General features: G+C 43.9%; 1 protein-coding gene across 1 annotated transcript; it reads left to right on the forward strand.

Moving 5' to 3' along the window:
- Positions 1 to 18557: 18557 nt before the first annotated feature.
- LOC100277272 (uncharacterized) lies at positions 18558 to 20239 on the forward strand. Its single transcript, NM_001150889.2, has 3 exons — positions 18558 to 19097; positions 19200 to 19304; positions 19439 to 20239. The coding sequence occupies exons 1-3, from the start codon at positions 18640 to 18642 to the stop codon at positions 20019 to 20021; spliced, it is 1146 nt and encodes a 381-aa protein (NP_001144361.2). The 5' UTR covers positions 18558 to 18639; the 3' UTR covers positions 20022 to 20239.
- Positions 20240 to 20765: the final 526 nt, after the last annotated feature.

The raw sequence follows: 20765 nt of genomic DNA on the forward strand, positions 1-20765 counted from the left end.
CGGCAGCATGACCACGAGCTGCAGGCTTCGATGGTAAGCGCATTAAGATCTCTGTTCGTTGTGCAAACAAAGCCAATCATTAGGCTTTGGCATCGCAGACAACAACGATGATTCAGTTGCAAACAGGGCTCGCGTCTTGCACCAGAGAGATCGGAGAGAGGCCCCGTAGTCCGCTTGACGCCACACACCATCGACAACACTTCACATCGAGGAATTGTTAGTTCACCTCACCTTCCCCAATCGCCGGTTTCCTTTACTAATTTTGCCCATCAGGCGAGTGAGCACGTGTCGTGTCGATCTTACGGCGCACATGATCATGAATTTAGTAGACCGCAGATCCAGTCTATTAATTTTATACCATATTTCTTCGTTCACCGAGGAGAGGGAATCGAAGCCTGTCGCGTAGGACAGTTCGGCTAGGCCAGAGAACCTGCCGGCTTGACGGAGAGTTGATGCAGATATGATCCCGTGGCAACATCGAGATAGAGTGTGCTGATAACATGTTGAGAACTACGTTACCATGGATCACCAGATCCGCACCCTTTCCTCCCATCAGCAGATTAGGCGTGAGAAGTCGTGGAAGACCCGTATCCCTTCCCAAAAGCACGACAGAGGAAACACACGAGACACGATATAGGGTTGGACATTTGGCCTCTTTCTCTTCTCTGTCTTATGAGGGGGTATACAGGTTACTTATATAAAGATGTGAGACCCCTCAGGGGCAAAACAGATATTTATCCACATAACCCTAACTAGGGTTACTTAACACAATAGACCTCGGTAGCGATCCAGATACGACACTAGCAATCGGACCGTGCCGACATGGGCCCGCCACCTATTGGGTTGTGCTGTGCTGGGCAGTACGGGCCGTGCTGGGATAAGTGTTGACTCGATTACGGAACACTATTGGCCTGTTGTAAGCCTGTAACTGCAGTGGCACTTCTCGATTGGGATCCCGGACAGGTTTGATTATATTAAATGTAAACAGTTGTGTGAACAGAGAATGAAAATTCGTGATCACTTTCCATTGATCTTGTACATATTTATACACAGTGAAGGGGTGTCTTTGTACCCCTTTGTGGATTACAGAGAGAGAAAGAGGAAGAGTCACAACTTTTCACTAATAGACATCTTTTCTAACAGACACCTAATCACTTGCTATCTCTATTTCCCGGAGTCCTTTGCTTCATGTATCCTGGCGCCGAATGGTTGTACCTTTTCCTGAACGAGTGTCTTTTCATAAGGATGAGATCACCATTGAATTAACTCTTAACACTCCCCCTTGATCGAATCCATTTTATTGAGATCAACTTGGAATATATAAACTAACAATCTCTAATCTATTATGTCTATTATTATCTTGCAAAAACCCTGTGGGAAAAATAGATGATATGACATATGTCCTATGTTGATATTACCTCATTAAAAACTTTATATGGTAAAACCTCATCGAGGGAAAAATCCATAGAAAGAAAAGAGTATAATATAATGTCAACTAGGTTATATTTTGGAGAGTGATACTCCCCCTGATTCCTGCAAATCTCTAAGTCGTCTCATACCTATTCCTTTAACATATTTCGAAAATGTGGAATATGGTAATGACTTTGTAAATAAGTCACCAAGATTATCACATGACTTAGTTTGCAAAATGTTTATTTCCCCATCCTTTTGTAACTCATGAGGGTAAAACAATTTTGGAGCAATATGTTTTGTAATATTACTTTTTATATAACCAGTCTACATCTGAACAACACATGCAGCATTATCTTCAAAGATAATGGTTGGTGAGTTAATTGAACCAATGCCACATGACTGCGTTATGTGGTTTATCATTCTGCGAAGCCAAGTACACTCCTTAGAGGCTTCATATAATGCAATAATTTCAGAATGATTAGTGGAGGTAGCTACCAAAGTTTGTTTGGATGATTTCCAAGAGATAGCAGTTCCACCCTGTAAAAATACAAAACCGGTTTGTGATCTGGCATTATGGGGATCAAATAAATAGCCAGCATCAGTATATCCAATTAAAGTAGGGTCTTGACTTCTACTATAGAAAAGACCAAGATCTCTCGTGCCATTAAGATATCTAAAAATATTCTTAATTCCAGTCCAATGACGTTTTGTAGGAGCTGCACTATATCTCGCAAGTAAATTCACTGCAAATGCAATGTCCGGCCGGGAATTATTTGCAAGATACATGAGTGCTCCAATAGCACTGAGATATGGAAATTCAGAACCCAAAATCTCTTCTCCTTCATCCTTTGGTCGAAAAGGATCTTTATTCATATCGAGAGATCTTACAACCATAGGAGTTTTGACTGGATATGCTTTATCCATATTGAATTTCTCTAATACTTTCTGGATATATGCCGATTGATATATAAAAATTCCTGAAGGTAAATATTCAAGTTGAATACCTAAACAAAATTTGGTTTGACCCAAATCCTTCATCTCAAATTCCGTCTTTAAATGATGACGTGCTTCATTTATATCTTTTTCGCTTCCAATAATATTGAGGTCATCAACATATACTGAAATGATACAAAATCCAGTGGAGGACTTCTTAATGAACACACATGGACAATCATCATTATTAGTGTATCCTTTAAGAGAAAGGAAATCACTTAAGCGATTGTACCACATTCGCCCTGATTGTTTTAAGCCATATAGTGACTTTTTCAACTTTACACAATACATGTTACGATTTGCCGATGGATTCGGTATATTTATTCCATCTGGAACTTTCATATAAATTTCCGAATCCAGTGACCCATATAAATATGCGGTTACTACGTCCATCAACTGCAAAAATAGACGATTTTGTACTGCCAGTGAAATTAAGTATCGAAATGTTATGCCACTCATTACTGGAGAGTATGTTTCATTATAATCAATGTCGGGCTTTTGCGTAAAGCCTTGTGCTACTAACCTTGCTTTATATCTCACCACTGCATTGTTTTCGTTTCGCTTACGAACGAAAACCCACTTGTATCCTACTGGGAAGGTGCCTTTAGGTGTTAACATCACTTCCGAGAATACTTCTCTTTTATAAAGCGAGGTAATCTCTTTTTCAATAGCTTCTTTCCACTGATTCCAGTCCGAGCGTTTTCTACACTCTACCATGGATTTAGGATCTAGATCATTAAGGATGTCAGGAACTTGTTCAGAGAAATAAGAGTCGACTACAGTAGCCTTGCGGTCAAAGGTTTCACCAGTTTCAATATAATTGGTAGCAAGTTCATCTACCCTTAAGGACACATCAGGATTTCCCGTATCCATGGTCCTCAGGTTTTCCGATATTACTTCTTCGACTATGTGCGCATTCGAAGAGGGTTGTGTATCAATTCCACATTGTGGTTCATCAACTTGTTGTTGATGTGCATTTACCGTCTTTCTTTTCTTTAAAGGAGGCGAATCCTTATTGGTTGCCTTACTTCTCCCCCTTTTATTAGTAGGATTTTGAGTGGTTTTGTTTGGTACCTCCACTCTTTCAGGCGCGTTCCTAGCAGGAATGAAAGACTTTATTACACCTTTGTAATTAGTGAATGCATCAGGCAGGTTATTTGCAATATTTTGCAAACCAATAATTTTCTGAACTTGGAGTTCATTTTCTTTAGTACGGGGATCTGAGGAGGAGATACTCTTCGCATCCCAATCAATTTCTCGGCATTCTCCTTTCTAGTACTTGAAATCTCCCCCTAATGCCGGGAAATGCTCCTCATTAAAAATACAATCAGCGAACCGAGCCGTAAATAGATCACCCGTTAGGGGTTCTAAATACTTTATTATTGACGGAGATTGGTAACCCACATAAATCCCTAACTTTCTATGGGGGCCCATTGAGGTACGTTGTGGTGGTGATATCGGTATATAAACGGCACACCCGAATTTATGCAAATGGGAAATCCTAGGAGGGTCCCCTCATACTAACTCCAAGGGAGAGGAGTCATGATATGCAGTTGGTCTTAGTTGTAGTAGGTCGGCAGAGTGTAAAACTGCATGACCCCAACATGACATAGGCAAAGAGCAATTCTTTAGTAATGGACGTTGTTGGGGCTATGCTTCGTCGCCGAAGGTCTTGTAGGAAGAAGCAGTTTTCGGCTGAAGCTGTTCGTATGAGATGACCGAAGGTTCCTCTTCATGAAGCTTCGGAATTTACAAACCGACATAAAAGTAGAATGACCTTTTAGTCCATAAATGTTTGAGTCACCGTTGTAATCCCTTATGAGGGACATAATTGTAATTCCTCACAGGCTACGCCCTGTGTCTATAAATAGGTGAACAGTACCTCAGTACTGTTCAAGCAATCTTGTAATCACTGTCAGATTACGCTGGAATTATTGTTTTCTGCTAAGACGAAGGTACAAATGTACTTAAATATTATGTTTCAATATTTAAGTTCACATAATCAAATATATATGAATATTGCTATTTATTTTCAGCATGTCTTTCTATAATGCTTTATGTTTTACATTTTACTTCATATTGTTTTTCAAGTCTGATCACAAAGGAATGACCTTCGTGATATTTTGTTTATGGCCTTCGTCCGAAGTTCATTAAATCCTTGGGGATATAATGCTTCCGCGGACGAAGGACATTAATATTTAATATTTTATGTTGCCTTGTTCTTAATTCGAAGCATTTGAGAACAAGTCCCCAACATTGGCGCTCACCTCCGGTGAACTCACTTCCACTTTTTTGAACTGATGGCTTCGTTCAACGATCGAGCTGGAGCTGCTTCGGCTCCAAAGCTGGTGCTCCCGATAACAGGTGGTTCGTGCTCAGAACCAGCCAACAAAAAGCAAAAGAAAGAGGCACAGAGAAGGGTACAACATGTTGGAGTGCAGGGACCCTTCATCAAGTCAAGGTGGTCCCACATACCAATCACCTTCTCCCAGGAGGACCTTCAGCTCAAGGATTTTCCTCATAACGATGCTATGGTTATTTCTTGCGTTATCAAAGGGTTTCTGGTCCACAATGTCTTGGTTGATACAGGCAGTGCAGCTGATATCATATTTGCTAAGGCCTTCAGGCAAATGCAGGAGCCAGAAGATAAGATTCATGATGCTACACACCCTCTCTGTGGCTTCGGAGGAAGACAGATTGTAGCACTGGGCAAGATCACCATGCCAGTGACCTTCGGATTCATCAACAACACCAGAACTGAGCAAGTTGTGTTTGACATTGTTGACATGGAATACCCTTACAATGCAATTATTGGTCGTGGCACCCTCAATGCTTTCAAAGCAATTCTTCATCCTGCTTACCTTTGCATGAAGATACCTTCGGATCAGGGACCCATTGCTATTCATGGGAGTCAGGAAGCTGCCAGAAGGGCTGAGGGAAACTGGACTGACTCAAAAGCAATCCATAACATAGATGGAGCTGAAGTTTGTGAACAGTACAAATTCAGAAGGGAGAAAGCAGCTTCAGCAGATCAGCCGAAGTCCATGCTCTTATGTGGGGACATAGCAGAGCAGAGGGTGTTGTTGGGCTCTCAATTATCCGAAGAACAGGAGAAAACCTTGATAAGGTTTTTGTTCAACAACAAAGATGTTTTTGCATGGTCAGCCAATGATCTTTGTGGAGTTAACAGGGATGTTATTGAACACTCGCTCAATGTTGACCCATCCTTCAGACCCAGAAAGCAGAGGCTTCGGAAAATGTCTGATGACAAGGCCGAAGGTGCTCGTAATGAAGTCAAAAGACTCCTCAGTGCAGGATTTATCAGAGAAGTAAAGTACCCAGAATGGCTAGCTAACACTGTTATGGTAAAAAAGGCCAATGGCAAATGGCGAATGTGTATCGATTTTACAGATCTCAACAAGGCCTGTCCGAAGGACGAATTCCCTTTGCCAAGGATAGACTCCTTAGTTGATGCAGCAGCTTCGTCAGAGCTTATGAGTCTTCTCGATTGTTATTCAGGCTATCATCAAATTTGGATGAAGAAGGAGGATGAGCCAAAGACCAGTTTCATAACCCCTAGCGGAACATATTGTTACCTTCGGATGCCTGAGGGGCTCAAGAACGCTGGAGGAAGTTTCAGCAGAATGACTGCGAAGGTTCTCCAGTCTCAGATAGGCAGAAATGTGCTAACTTATGTTGATGACATCATTGTAAAAAGCATGAAACAGGAAAATCACATTGCTGATTTGCAGGAGACCTTCGCCAGTTTTAGACAAGCTGGCCTAAAGTTGAATCCAGAAAAATGTGTCTTCGGAGTAAAGAAGGGGAAATTTCTTGGATGCTTGGTTTCAACAAAGGGAATTGAAGCTAATCCAAGTAAAATTGAAGCTATACTTCGAATGGAGCCACCAACTACAAAAAAGGGGGCCCAAAGATTGACAGGGAGGCTGGCATCTCTTAATAGATTTATATCCAGATCAGCAGAAAGAAATTTACCATTCTTCGAAGTGCTGAAATCAGCCGAAGTCTTTCAATGGGGACCAAGCCAACAAAAAGCCTTCGAGGAACTGAAGCAATATTTGATAGATTTAACAACATTAACTCCACCAACGCCAGGGGCTCCTTTGTTATTATATGTGGCAGCTTCACATTCAGCGGTAAGTGCAGCACTTGTTCAGGAGAAGCTTGATGGCCAAGTCAAGAAGCAGGTCCCAGTGTATTTTGTATCTGAAGTTCTTAGTATATCAAAGAAAAACTATACAGAATTGGAGAAGGTGTTATATGCTGTTTTGATGGCATCCAGGAAGCTTCGACATTACTTTCAAGCATACAATATTGTTGTTCCTTCTTCGCAGCCGTTGAAGGATATTATGAGAAATAGAGAAGCTACTGGGCGGATTGGAAAATGGGCTGCAGAGCTCAATGAATTTTGCATTGATTATGTGCATAGATTTTATCGCCGACTGGACGCCAGGGGCTCAGGATGAAGAAACAAATAAAGATGCCGAAGTATGGATAGTGTTTTGCGATGGGTCTTGGGGAACCCTCGGAGCAGGAGCAGCCGCTGTGTTGGTCTCACCATCCAAAGTTAAAACTTGTTATGCAGCAAGACTCGATTTTAGTTGTACAAACAATATTACTGAGTACGAAGCCCTGCTTTTGGGTCTTCGGAAATTAAAAGCAATGGGAATCAGAAGGGCCATTCTTAAAACTGATTCCCAGGTTGTTTCGGGTCATATCGACAAGAGTTGCAAGACTAAAGATCCGAAGCTTGAAAAGTATCTAGACACGGTCCGAAAAGTCGAAGCTTCCTTCGAAGGATTTTCTGTCAAAAATATCCCTCGAGGACAAAATGAGCATGCTGATTTGCTAGCTAAGTCAGCAGCACAGGGGCTGCCCTTACCTTCGGATGTGTTCTTCGAAACAATAAAAGCACCTTTAGTGGAACTTCTTGAAAGAGCAGTCCTCAATATATCTCCTGTTTATAGCGAAGACTGGAGAACTGAGATCATCTCTTACCTTCAGGGTAAATTCCTTTCAGATGACGAAACTTATAACAGGAGGATAGAGGCAAGAGCTCGTCCATATGTCATGATAGAAGGGGAGTTGTACAAGCATGGAGTTTGTGCTCCACTACTCAAGTGTTTATCTAGAACCGAAGGCATAGAATTGATGAAAGAAATACATGCAGGCCTGTGTGGATCTCACATTGGATCTAGGCCGTTACTTGGAAAAGTTTTCCGCCAAGGGTTTTATTGGCCGAAGGCAGCTTCGGATGCAGCGGAATTAGTTCAAAAGTGTGAAGGTTGTCAGAAATGTGCAAGAGATCAAAAACAACTTTCGTCATTAACCCAGCTCATACAACGCATATGGCCATTGCAAAGGTGGGGCCTTGACTTGTTAGGTCCGTTACCACCGGCCCAAGGGAACTTAAGATATGTTGTAGTGGCTGTGGAATATTTTTCTAAATGGATTGAGGCAAAGCCTTTAGCCACAATAACTTCGGCCACCATTCAAAAGTTTTTCTGGCAGAATATTGTTTGTCGTTTTGGGGTACCAAAGGCCATCACTGTAGATAATGGAACACAGTTCGACTCCGAAGCTTTCAGAGATTTCTGTGATCAAATTGGTACGAAGATCCATTTTGCATCAGTCAGGCATCCAGAGTCAAACGGACTCGTTGAAAGAGCCAATGGCATTATAATGACAGGAATAATGAAGTTAATCTTCAATCAACCCAGGGGAAAGTGGCCAGATCAATTAATCAAAGTGGTATGGAGCCACAACACAACAATATCAAGGTCAACAGGCTTTACTCCATTCAAACTGTTGTTTGGTGACGAAGCAATAACTCCGGAGGAAGCCAAAACTGGATCAATAAGAGTAGTAGCTTCGACAGAATCAGATTCTGAAGCTGTTTATTCTGTGGAAAAAGATGCTATAGAAGGGATCAGGCTTCAAGCTGTGGAGAACATCAATAAGTATCAAGCCGAAACAATCAAATGGCGTGATAGAAAGGTTCGGCTAAAGAATATTGAGCCAGGACATTTGGTGCTTCGGCGAGTGGCTAACCCAGATACAGTGGGCAAGTTGCAGTTGAAATGGGAGGGACCTTTTTTGGTAGCATCTTCGTCAAGACCCGGTTCATACAGATTGAAGGATATGGACGGCAACGACATTCCTAGATCTTGGAATATGTAATTTCCTTTTTTAGTTCTATAAGAGCAAAATCCCCCAAGGATGTAAATGTAAAAGCTGAGAACGCACCATCGAGTGCCGAAAAGTAAAAGGTGAAGAAGCTCCAAAGACGTTCCTAAGGGAATGCAGAGTTTACAGCGAAAAGTCAACGCTGATTCCGCCGAAAGTAAAAGGCGAAGAAGCTCCAAAGACGTTCCTAAGGGAATGCAGAGCTTACAGCGAAAAGTCAACGCTGATTCCGCCGAAAGTAAAAGGCGAAGAAGCTCCAAAGTCGTTCCTAAGGGAATGCAGAGCTTACAGCAAAAAGTCAGCGCTGATATGTGTTTGTTTCTAAGGAAATAATGGCTGTGATTATGGCTTCGGATATGTGTTTGGACATTCGTTTGCACATCACATTACATCATAGCATTTGCATTCATAAACATTCATCCAGACATATGTAGGATAACCATCATCATAGCATAAGTGGTTGCTTCGGCAGAAAGAAAAAACTGTCTTTTGTACTTCTTCGTGTACGAAAAGAAGAGCTTCGGAAGAAAGGGAAATGTTGTTTTTTATGCTTCGCTGTGTACGAAAAGAAGGGAAGGTGTTTTTTCGCTTTCGGCTCAAAAAGATAATTTCGTCCACATCAAAGCACTTCTCATGCATTAATGGAAGGGTAAGAGCATATTACAAGGTATGAACAGAATTCATTAAAGACAAGTTTAGTCATATTTACAAAAGTTATCTCAAAAGTTTCTTGAGTCTGTCTACAGCCTACTCCTATTTAATCTTCAAGGGATCTCAGCTTCGGCGTCATTCTCTTTAACCATCGGCCTCGGCTTCGTCATCCTACATGAATTAAGTTGTTGTAAGTCAAAATCGAGCTTGAAGGAAGAGGTAAGCACAAGGTATGATTTCTTACTGGTTCAAGATGACTCCGAGCTTCGTCTCCAGCCTTTTCTCGCCCGCCTTTTGTCCATATCATCTTTACAAATCTATTAGAAATGCTTCGGGCGAGATCAGGAATGTCATCTAGAATTGATGGTGATAAAGTGAAATTGGGCCTATTGACAATTTTTCCATGATCGCAGCCAGCTTTTAGGAAAGCTGCAGCAGTGCCCCGAGAAGCTACCCAGGCGCAGAGGTCACTGTGCCCGGCTATAACTTCGTCAAGCTCATCAATTTCACCCTCAATATGTTCGAAGGTCTTTGGTAAATCTTCAGCTGACGGGGTGAATTTCTCACTGCTAGCTCCAACTGAGTGGAAAATTTTTCTCAGTCGTTGAATACATTTGTTGCTAAATTCCAAACATTTGTCTTGAAGGCCCGCCAATAGCTTTTTCAAGTCTGAATTTTGTTGGACTTCGGCTTCAAGTTTTGCATTAAGTTCTTGCTTTTCTTGTTCAAACTGTTCAGATTGGCAGAGAAGCTTCGTGTTCAGTTCTGTTATTTTAGCTTCGGCTTCCGCCAATAAGCCTTCGGTTGCTTGGAGCTCGAAGTTCTTCTTTTCAATAGTAGTTGATTGCTCTTTTAATTTGCCTTCTAAATTTTCAATTATAACCTCGTGTTTCTTGTCTTCCAGATCTTGCTGCATTTTCAAAGCTTTGCTCAACAGCATACTCTGCACGAAAACAACCTTCGTTAGACATATCTTCATTATTGAAAACAATAAAAGTCAAGGGAAAAGTAGTTCACCTTGAAATTGGAATAAAATAAACTACCAACGATATGTTGTCGTCGGTAGCGGCTAATGTCCGTTTCTAGCTTCGGAAAGCCGATACTCTTTGACAGAGTACCGATAACCTTAGCTCCAATTTGATCCCGGATACAGTCTAATTTTTCATCATCAATACCTCCGAAGAGGAGTGCTCCTGGTTTATATCCGCAAGATTTGGCATACTCTGTAAGCTCTTCTATTTCGGTTTTTGACAATTTTTCTCCAACTAAATTTTGAAACATGAAGGCCTCGTCCTCTGAAGCTTCGTCAGCAATTTCCTTTTCTTTCCCTGACACTGCGGCCATGGCCTCTTCGGCGGCAGTAGTAGCTTCTTCTGTGGCCATGTCTAGCAGCATTTTGTCGATGTGTTCGATTGTGCTTTCCAAGTTCAAATCTTCAATTGAGGTAGCTTCGGCAGCCGCGACCTCCGAAGGTGTGATTTCAATATTTGTTATTTCCTCAGCCGCCGGTATCTTCTGAGCTGAAGCTCTCGGTGGTGTCTTGTCAATGACCTCTGTCACAGCGATGATTCTTTGTCTCTTTGCTTTAGTCGTTTTCTTCGTTTTTTCGGGCTCCTTTTCCTTCTGAAAAAACTTTGTCAGTATAGGCCCCAATGGACTTAGCTTCGCAGGCAGGGATTCAGTCATTACCTTCAAAATTTCCTCCACGTCAGTGGCAGAGTGTGATGCAGGAGTTTCTTCTTCGTCGGATACTTTTTGCTTCGGAGAAGACACTTTCCTCTTCTTCGGAATTTTCTTCTTTGATGGTTCTTTCTCATCTTCATTTAAGGCTTCGGTTATCTTTTTCCTTTTCCGGCCTCCGACACCTTTATTCAGATTTTTGTAGTCAGGGTATTCAAAACCCAAGGCGTCCAGCACTCGATTCAGTCTTCGCTTCGGACGGGTGCCGAAGGCCGCAGTCATCAACTGATCTTCTTTTTTGGAGTAATTGCCAAGTATTTCATTGCACATTATTTCAATTGTTTCCAACCACTCTTGGCAAGGTGTTTTAAAGTATTTCTTAAACTTGTAATAGTAAGGTAACCGCACAAGTTCCCCTTCTTTCTTCTCCCCCTCTAGCTTCGGCATTTCCCATTCTTTTAAACTAGGAAAAACTCTAAAAGCCAAAAACTCCTGAACCAGGTCTCTTGTACTGATATGTTCTGCAATAATTCTGAATTCATCCAACGCTTGTTGGGTTGGACCTTCGGGTGTCATGTTGCAACGAGGTCGGGTTTCTCCGAAGATTAGTTCAAGTGGACTTTGTACAAGCTTCTCCTTGTCGTCATCAACCTTGACATAGAACCACTCCGACTTCCAGCCTGCTGCCCATTTGCTTCGGTAGCTGATTACAGGGAACTTTGTGGTTTTCCGATAAGCAAAATTATAGCAACCAAAATTGTCATGCAATCCATCTTTTCTAGCCTTCGTCTGATAGTGCAGCTCGTGAACTCGACAAAAGCTGTCCGCAAACGGCTCCACCGCTTGGCTTCGAAGGGCCCAGATATAAACACTAAGCCTAACGATAGCGTTAGGAGTCAACTGATGAAAATAGATACCAAACATCTTTAGTACCTCTGCAATAATCCCATGTAGGGGGAATCTTAATCCAGCCTTTAGAAAGCTCTTGAAAATGACTATTTCATCCTTCTCCGGCTTTGGGGTAGTTTCTTCCCCCCCGAAGCGTAGTAGCTTCTTCTGACTTTCACTGAAATAACCCGACTTTACCATCTTGGAGAGATCAGCCTTTGAAACAGTAGACTTTCCGAAGTCCAAGTAGCTGGGTTTACTTGGCATGGCAATACGATAATCATCTTCGGGATCAGTTTCCTCAATGTTTTCTTCTTCTGCTTCGGCAGTTGTTTGTTCTGCTTGTTCTGCATCAGCACTAGGGATTTTTTCCGAAGTTACCAGCCCGGATCGTTGCATCGCTTCGGAGATGGGAATAGTCTCCGAACCTTCAGCTTCGCCTCCCTCACGCTCAACCCTAGCGGTAGAACGCACTCTGGCCATTTAATTCTGAATTTGTGGGAATTAAATACTTTTTCTTCCAAACTTTTTTCTTTTGACGAAGCAGGCTTCAAGCTGGAGCTTCGTTCGATTCCGAGAGTCAAGCTTCGGCTATGGTTAAAAATTTTGGCAGCAAAACAGTGCAAATAACAATGAATGCTGTGGTAACTTCACACCTACTCGTCTGTTTATATAGTACTGCAGGTAAGAAGGCGAAGTGCCGGGATTTTTACACCAGGCGGACAGCCGCTTGCACTCGCTGCACGGTGGACCGCAGAGACCAAACAGTAACTCTGCAAGGTGGGACCGCTAAGCGCTGGGAAATTGAATCGTTTCTCGGCAACGAGTTCAGGGAAGGTGTTTTTTGGACCTTCGGCTTCCTGAAGCTTAGGAGAATTTTTTCACGGATCAAGCTCGTTACGAAAAACGATCTAGCACCGCGAAAGGGGCTACTGTTGGGGCTATGCTTCGTCGCCGAAGGTCTTGTAGGAAGAAGCAGTTTTCGGCTGAAGCTGTTCGTATGAGATGACCGAAGGTTCCTCTTCATGAAGCTTCGGAATTTACAAACCGACATAAAAGTAGAATGACCTTTTAGTCCATAAATGTTTGAGTCACCGTTGTAATCCCTTATGAGGGACATAATTGTAATTCCTCACAGGCTACGCCCTGTGTCTATAAATAGTCACTGTCAGATTACGCTGGAATTATTGTTTTCTGCTAAGACGAAGGTACAAATGTACTTAAATATTATGTTTCAATATTTAAGTTCACATAATCAAATATATATGAATATTGCTATTTATTTTCAGCATGTCTTTCTATAATGCTTTATGTTTTACATTTTACTTCATATTGTTTTTCAAGTTTGATCACGAAGGAATGACCTTCGTGATATTTTGTTTATGGCCTTCGTCCGAAGTTCATTAAATCCTTGGGGATATAATGCTTCCACGGACGAAGGACATTAATATTTAATATTTTATGTTGCCTTGTTCTTAATTCGAAGCATTTGAGAACAAGTCCCCAACAGACGCGCAACGAGCTTTATTCTTTTGATTAAAGATTCAACCAAACCATTTTGAGTGTGGACATATGGGACTGAGTGCTGAACCTGAATTCCTAAAGCCATACAATAATCATTAAAGGCATGGGAGGAGAATTCAGCAGCATTGTCCATTCGGATCGATTGGATCCGATGTTCAGGATAATGTGCCTTTAGCTTTATAATTTGTGACATTATTTTAGCAAAAGCATGGTTTCTAGTAGACAATAAACACACATGTGACCATCTTGTAGATGCATCGATTAAAACCATAAAATATCTGAACGGTCCAGAAGATGGCTCAATTGGGCCACAAATATCGCCTTGAATTCTTTCAAGAAATCTAAGTGGTTCCGCTCGAATTTTAAGAGGTGAAGGTCTTAAAATCAATTTCCCTGTAGCACATGCAGTGCATATATAATCTGAAGATTTGGGAAATTTTGCTTCAGTCAAATCATGACCAATAGAATTGGTGATAATTTTTCTCATCATCCCGATACCTGGGTGCCCTAGTCGATCATGCCAAATTTGAAATGCATCGACATTCTGAAAAATTACCTTGTATGCAACATGTTCAATGGGCTTGATGTATGTATAATATAATCCGGATTCTAGAGTTGGAATTTTTTCACATATCTGTTTGCCATATTCAGTAGGTTTGGTAAGAAGTAGATATTCTTCTTTATTTTCTTCATATGTTTCCACATGGATCCCATTCTTACGAATATCTCTATAACTTAATAAGGTACGAGTTGAATCGGGATATAATAAAGCATTCTCGATCACAATTTGAGTACCCATTGGGAGAGTGATAATGGCTCTGCCAGAACCAACTATCAATGCATCTCTTCCTGCAATTGTTAAAACATTTCCTTCCCTTTTCTTTAAAGTCTAGAAATATTTTATCTCAGTTAATATAGAGTTTGTGGTACAGCTATCCACAAGGCACAATTCCTCCTCCAATGAACCGTTTCCGGTAGACATCTATATTAATAACAAGAATTATGTGATTAATTCTTTATTTTTATTAAATATTTATTTATACATACATATGGTATCTGATATCAATATTACAATAACAATATTATGGTATATATGGGTTTTTGTACTATCATTAGTATAACTCTTATTGTAATAACTATCTTCAAATCCTAAGCAAACTCTATATAATATGACTTCTAACTATGAATTATATTATAACACTTAAATGATTTGGGTATCAAATTTCAAAAATAGATATCTAAACTAGATCTCCACATATGTCACCCGAGTTGTATTCAATCATCATGTCGTCCATCTGCTGAGCGGATGCCTTGTTGTTGGAACAACCAATCTCCTTATCTTTCTCAGTAGCTTGATTGAAGTGGGCTTCATATCTTGATCTTTTGTTGCCATCTCGGAGTGACCTTAAATAAAGGTCTACCAAATGCTTAGGAGTACGGCAAGTGGCCGCGAAATGCGTGTTACAACCACACTTGTGACAAAGACGCGGTTTGTCATTTGCAAATTTTTCATTTCCACGAGCTCTCTTGTTTTCTTTATGCCTAAGGTTCTTTTTAAAATTGCGACCACGACGAGCAGGAGGAAATTTTGGATTTCTAAGTGGAGATCCATTAAATTTCCTTTTATTCAGAGCTTTATTCTGTGCATGGTGGACCTCAGGTAGAGGTGCAGCACCAACTAGACGTAAATGATGGTTCTTCATAAGTAACTCATCATTCTTCTCGGCTTGAATTAGTGAGTGAATAAGTTGGGAATAAACTTGGTGGTTCTCTTTACGATATTGATTACACAATACCCTGTCTGACGGGTGCATAGTAGATAAAGTTTTTTTGTATCTTTTCTGCATCCGTTGGTTCTTTTTCACAAAATTTTAACCTTGTGCATATGTTATGAACTGTATGATTGTAATCAGTTACAGATTTAAAATCTTGTAAGCGTAGGTGATTCCACTCATGCTGTGCTTCAGGACATATAATTTCCTTTTGTTGTTCATAACGTTCTTGAAGTGCGATCCATAGGTTTCGAGGATTTTCTTCCAAAAGATATTCTTTCTTTAGATCTTTATGGATGGAAGTCCTTAACAAGAGTAATGCAGTGTACTTCGCAATATCAGTTATATTTGGATTGTTTGCGTCAGGTGCATTAATGGTATGTAAAATCCCTCTAGATGCAAAACCAATTTTGATATATGATGCCCATGCAAGATAATTGCTACCATCGATAGCAAGTTCCTCAAATTTCTTTATTCCTTGCATTTTTCCTACAAGGTATAATCATCGATTTATTATGTTACCTATGTGGTAAATATAAAACCTTAATGGTCGTGTTGTAAAATCAAAATATTGTTTATCCTATAAAATTCTTTGAATTCATAGATATTCGAAGTTGCTATGACCTTCAAATTATGTATTGCCACAAATTATTATTTAAAATAAAAATAAGGTAATCTCTAGTAATGGAGTAGACCAAGTATCTAAAGTATTATTATATGAGAAGAACATGTATAGATAATCATCATATTAAGATATGATGTAGATCTCTTAGTGATAGGCAATTTAAATTGCTGCTTAAAAGGCATGGTCTCTAGGCTGAAATATTCATTATTGTTTTTTTTTGAATAAGACGCAGCCAATGCCCTAGTCTCTATCACCTTATGTTGATTCTCAAAATAATTTTAGATACATTTAATTTAATGATATATGTGTTATATAAGAATTTGCAAATATATGTAAATGTATATTTCTTTTAACCCTAAGAACAAATCAAATATATATTGATTGTGGGAGTTAAATCAGTAGCGCAGTGTCATCATATATTTTTTTTAAAAAAATAAAAGGCAAAAATGTACACAAACACATATATACATTCACATATTCACGGTTACATTTTACAACTGTAACATAATATATAGATACATCTAACTAATGTTATAGTAGAAATGTAAAAGAAAAATTGCTGGAATATGTAAACTAACACATATGTACAAATTAATAAAACGAGTATAGGTCTGAATGAACCATAACCATATTAAAAAGGGGAAATAGGGATTCTGTGCTCTCTGTCGACTTGTTAGCAGCGTATCTGTAGACAATTTGGCCCATACAGCAGTCCAGGCCCATGTTGTCGGGGGTAAAAGAAAAAGACCAGGGGCTGGAACCCTAGTCTCCATCTTCTTCCAGCCGCCGGCACCAGACGCAGCCTCCAGCCGTGGGTCAGGCCATCAGCCGCGTGCGCGCTGGTCCTCCGGCCGTGGATCCGGCCGCGTGCGCGCTGGTCCTCCGGCCGCGGGCGAGCTGGGCAGCCAGCCGCGGGCGCCAGCCGCGGGCGCCAGCCGCGGATTCGGCCGCCAGACGCCAGTCGCGGGCGCGCTGGATCTCCAGCCGTGAGCCACGGGCGCGCGCATGGCCGCCAGCCGCGGACGCTCGGTCGCAGCCGCGGGCGCTGCTTGGACGCCAGCAGCGGGCGCGCGCTGGGCCGCCAGCCGCGGGTCCTGCTGCCTATGGGTTCGCGTCCGGTCGCCGACGTCTTGCCGTCAGTCCAGGTGCGCCACACAAGCACGAGCAATACCCCTGTCCTCCCCTTCTTCCTCTGTTTTTTTAGGACAGAGAATCCTCCCTCTCCTCATCAGAGAAGAGGAAACCATATGCACTGGCGCCGTCAAAGTTTGGGGATTCGACTTTGACGGAGTTGAGGTTCGCCCACAGTCCGATTTGTGCACCTCGGCTGCGTTCAATCAAGGCAGGGGATGGCATCGGTACCACGGATGGTGGTGGTGGTATGACCTCGTCGTCGTTGAAGAAGGGTGGACACCCTGTTCTTGCCGCCCTGGTTGGACGACGACCGAAACCTGGCGGTGCCGGTGTTGGTGGTCTCCAACGCGGTGCAGTGGGTTCCACCTCCGGTGTCGGTGAGTAAAGGTTTGGAGCCGCGACCGTGGCGAGCATCTCCTCCATGGGAACTGCATCAGGTTGCGCTTGAGAGTTGTAGTACTGGCGGGCGGCGGTGAGAGTAGCCTCCAGCACGCCGGCGTCGCGCAGGGCGCATGGTCCAAACCCGTGAAACGGACAGTAACCATGCGGGTAAGTCCCTCCCATTTGTGACACTGATGCAGGTACTTGTGTGGATGTTGCTGTCGCCGGCGGTGGAGGGGGAACCACCACTGGTGGTGCTCGACGACGGCGAGATGAACTGCGATTATGGCTGCGGCGATTTGGAATCCAGACTCCGGTGGCACCGGTGTTAACCAAGTTCATCATTACCCTGTGAATGGCAAAGCCAATCCGATTGTCGTCGAGGATTCCTTCACGGAATGCGCGGAGGAACTCCCTGATGACGGCATGACGGATTGCCTGAACGATACGTCGAAGAGTAATCATTGGCATTGTACTTACGGTATTCCTTCAATCTTCTTCACGTGTTCTTCTGTTCCGCGTGGTTTTCCTTTCTTCGCGTTCTTCTGTTCTTCTGTTCCGTGATGTTTCCTCCGTCCAAAACTCGGTGGTTGAGTCTATGTGCTGATAACGTATTAAATGTAAACAGTTGTGTGAACAGAGAATGAAAATTCGTGATCACTTTCCATTGATCTTGTACATATTTATACATAGTGAAGGGGTGTCTTTGTACCCCTTCGTGGATTACAGAGAGAGAAAGAGGAAGAGTCACAACTTTTCACTAATAGACATCTTTTCTAACAGACACCTAATCACTTGTTATCTCTATTTCCCGAAGTCCTTTGCTTCATGTATGCTGGCGCCGAATGATTGTACCTTTTCCTGAACGGGTGTCTTTTCACAAGGATGAGATCACCATTGAATTAACTCTTAACAGATTATTCCCCAATCAAGATAACTTCCTGTGGTGAAAGTTAGGAAGCTTCGGTCCCCGCGGTAGGACGAAAGAGCCACAGGTAGAGTCGCCATCAACAAGCCTTCTCGTATCTGGACCCAATTGCATTTGCGCTTCATCCGCGCGAGGCGCAGCGCAGGCAGTGGAGCTAGAGCATCACCATGGTGACGTCGCGTCCCAGACGTCACCTGCGTGTCGTCGTCCACTCGTCCCCGTCCCCGTCCCCACTTGCTACCCTCTCCCTCTCGTTCCAGGATGGTTCCCCCCTCGCCAAGCCAGAGCCAGAGCCAGGCTGGCGCGGCACATGCCTACCCGACTAGTAACAAAAGCTTAAATTTCACCGGGCCCGCGGCGTAGAAAACCACGGCTGGCGCTCCTCCGTGGACGCCATCTACCGTGGACAAGAGCGGGGCTGCCCGTCTGCAGTGCATCCATAAATGCCGGCACCTGCCTCAACCTCGACTGATTCCTTCCTTGTGAGCTCTGAGCTGGTTGCTGCCGCCAGGATTGGAGGAGTGCGCGCGCGCGCAAGTGAGCCATCACTGAGCTGTGGACGTGAATTGCGATCATCCGTTCTCGCTTTCTGGGGCTCGGCTGCTGTGGCCATGGCGCCGCCGCCGCCGCCGTACGCGCGGGTGATGGAGGACATGGTCAAGGGCCGGGAGTACGCCACGCAGCTGAAGGCGCTGCTCCGGGAGTCGCCCGAGGCCAGCCGCCTCGTGGACCGGATCCTGCACGCCATATCCCTCACCATCCAGACGGCCAAGGCCGCGGCCGCCGCCGCTGAGGAGGAGGAGGAGGAGGAGGCGTCCGAGGTGCAGAGCGAGGTCACCTGCACCGGCAAGAGGAAGGCCGCTGGCGGAGCGGGCAAGAGGGCCGCCGCGTGTCGGAGGAGGTGAGCGAAGCGGCTTCGCTATGTCCTTTTCGGCTTTTCTTCATCTCTGATTTAAACCCACTGGTTAAATTCTGCGGCGGCGTACGTACGTACGTGTTGCAGAGCCCAGCCATCGTCGGTTGTGACGAAGAGCGTGAGGGATCTGGAGGACGGACACGCGTGGCGCAAGTACGGGCAGAAGGAGATCCAGAACTGCAAGCACCCAAAGTACGTTTCCACCCCTCCAGAGCCAATCATTGTTCATCGATCGAGATCGATCGATCGACGATCCATCATAGTAGAACCGAATATGCCCAACCAGAAGTACTGATTTCCGTCGATGATGCTCGGCGTCGGCGCAGGGCCTACTTCCGGTGCACGCACAAGCACGACCAGCAGTGCGCGGCGCAGCGGCAGGTGCAGCGCCGCGACGACGACCCGGACGCCTACACGGTCACCTACATCGGCGCGCACACCTGCCGGGACCCGGCCACCGCAGCCGACGACGAGCTCCACGCGGGGTCCCGCCTCATCAGCTTCGCGGCGGCCAACGCCACCACGGCCAGCACCACCACCACCACCGGAAACGCCAGCAACCGGCAGGCCGGACACAAGGGCGCCGTGCTGCCTGCGGAGCCCCCGAGGCAGCTGGAGGGCGGCGGCGGCGGCGGCGAGCGGGAGCAGGAGCTGGAGCTGGAGGAGGTGCTTAGCAGCCTCACCCCGGCGGGGAGCTCCGCTGCCACGGCCGAGGCGGTGCGGACCGCCACGCCCGGCCCGGACCAGGGCGACGTGACGTCTGGCCTCCAGCTGCAGCAGCAGCAGCAGCACTGGTTCGGCGGCGGCGGCCTCTCGGGCGTGGCGCACTTGGGGTACGACGACACGTTCGATCTGGAAGACATTGTGTTCGGCTCCATCACCGGCGGCATGTATGCTGCTGAGTACTGACGGCCGGACGACGACTGGTCGACCTGCTGTGTGTTGGAGGAGAGTAGGAGACGGTAGGTAGGGTGGAGTGGAGCCAGGGCATGTTGATGGATCGAGCTGTGAATAATGGCCTAGTTTAGTTTGTATTTAATATACGATATATCTACTCTGTAAGATTATGCCGCGGGTCTTGTAGATCATGTTAAGTTCAGGAGCAGAAGCTTGGCCAACAGAGAACGCGCCTCAATGTGGTGCCCTGCTCTTCCACTACGCGAATGCTCTCGTCCTTCTCCTTCACAGCAGAATCAGGTACTCATTCGCATGACAGCAGTGGTTAACTGATAAGCACGAAAGGCATCCCCTCTCTTAGGTGTGTTGTGCTGGTTGGATGTATAAGAAGGGATAAAAAGAGCGTTCACAGTTTTTATAGTATTTACGTGAGAGTCGTGTGAGAGCGAGATAAACACCGAAGTAATTTTTTAGTGATGATGTGATCCTAAAAATTAAGAGAACAGTGTCGCTTCGCTTCATTCTACTTTGACCTCAAACCAAACAAATGTCACCACTCAAATATCGTGGTTTTAAGAGTTCTGAATATCGAAAAAATTACATAACATGTCACACTAGTCGGTGAGGCAAAATTCTTCAGTTAGCGCATAAATGGTAACATTGATGTACATGTTATCTTTAATAGTGAACCGTGGAACAAATTGAAGTACTACTGTGGTCACTATGATTTGACAACTCGATAAATGGGGAATGCAC

Source organism: Zea mays, chromosome 10, assembly GCF_902167145.1.
Source record: "Zea mays cultivar B73 chromosome 10, Zm-B73-REFERENCE-NAM-5.0, whole genome shotgun sequence".
Classification (NCBI taxonomy): Eukaryota; Viridiplantae; Streptophyta; class Magnoliopsida; order Poales; family Poaceae; genus Zea; species Zea mays.

Bases quoted from the DNA above. Each gene is read 5' to 3' on its own strand.
- LOC100277272 (NM_001150889.2), top strand. From the start codon at position 18,640: ATGCCGGCACCTGCCTCAACCTCGACTGATTCCTTCCTTGTGAGCTCT. The intron at 19,098-19,199 runs GTGAGCGAAGCG...TACGTGTTGCAG, and splicing joins GCCGCCGCGTGTCGGAGGAG to AGCCCAGCCATCGTCGGTTG. The intron at 19,305-19,438 runs GTACGTTTCCAC...GCGTCGGCGCAG, and splicing joins CAGAACTGCAAGCACCCAAA to GGCCTACTTCCGGTGCACGC.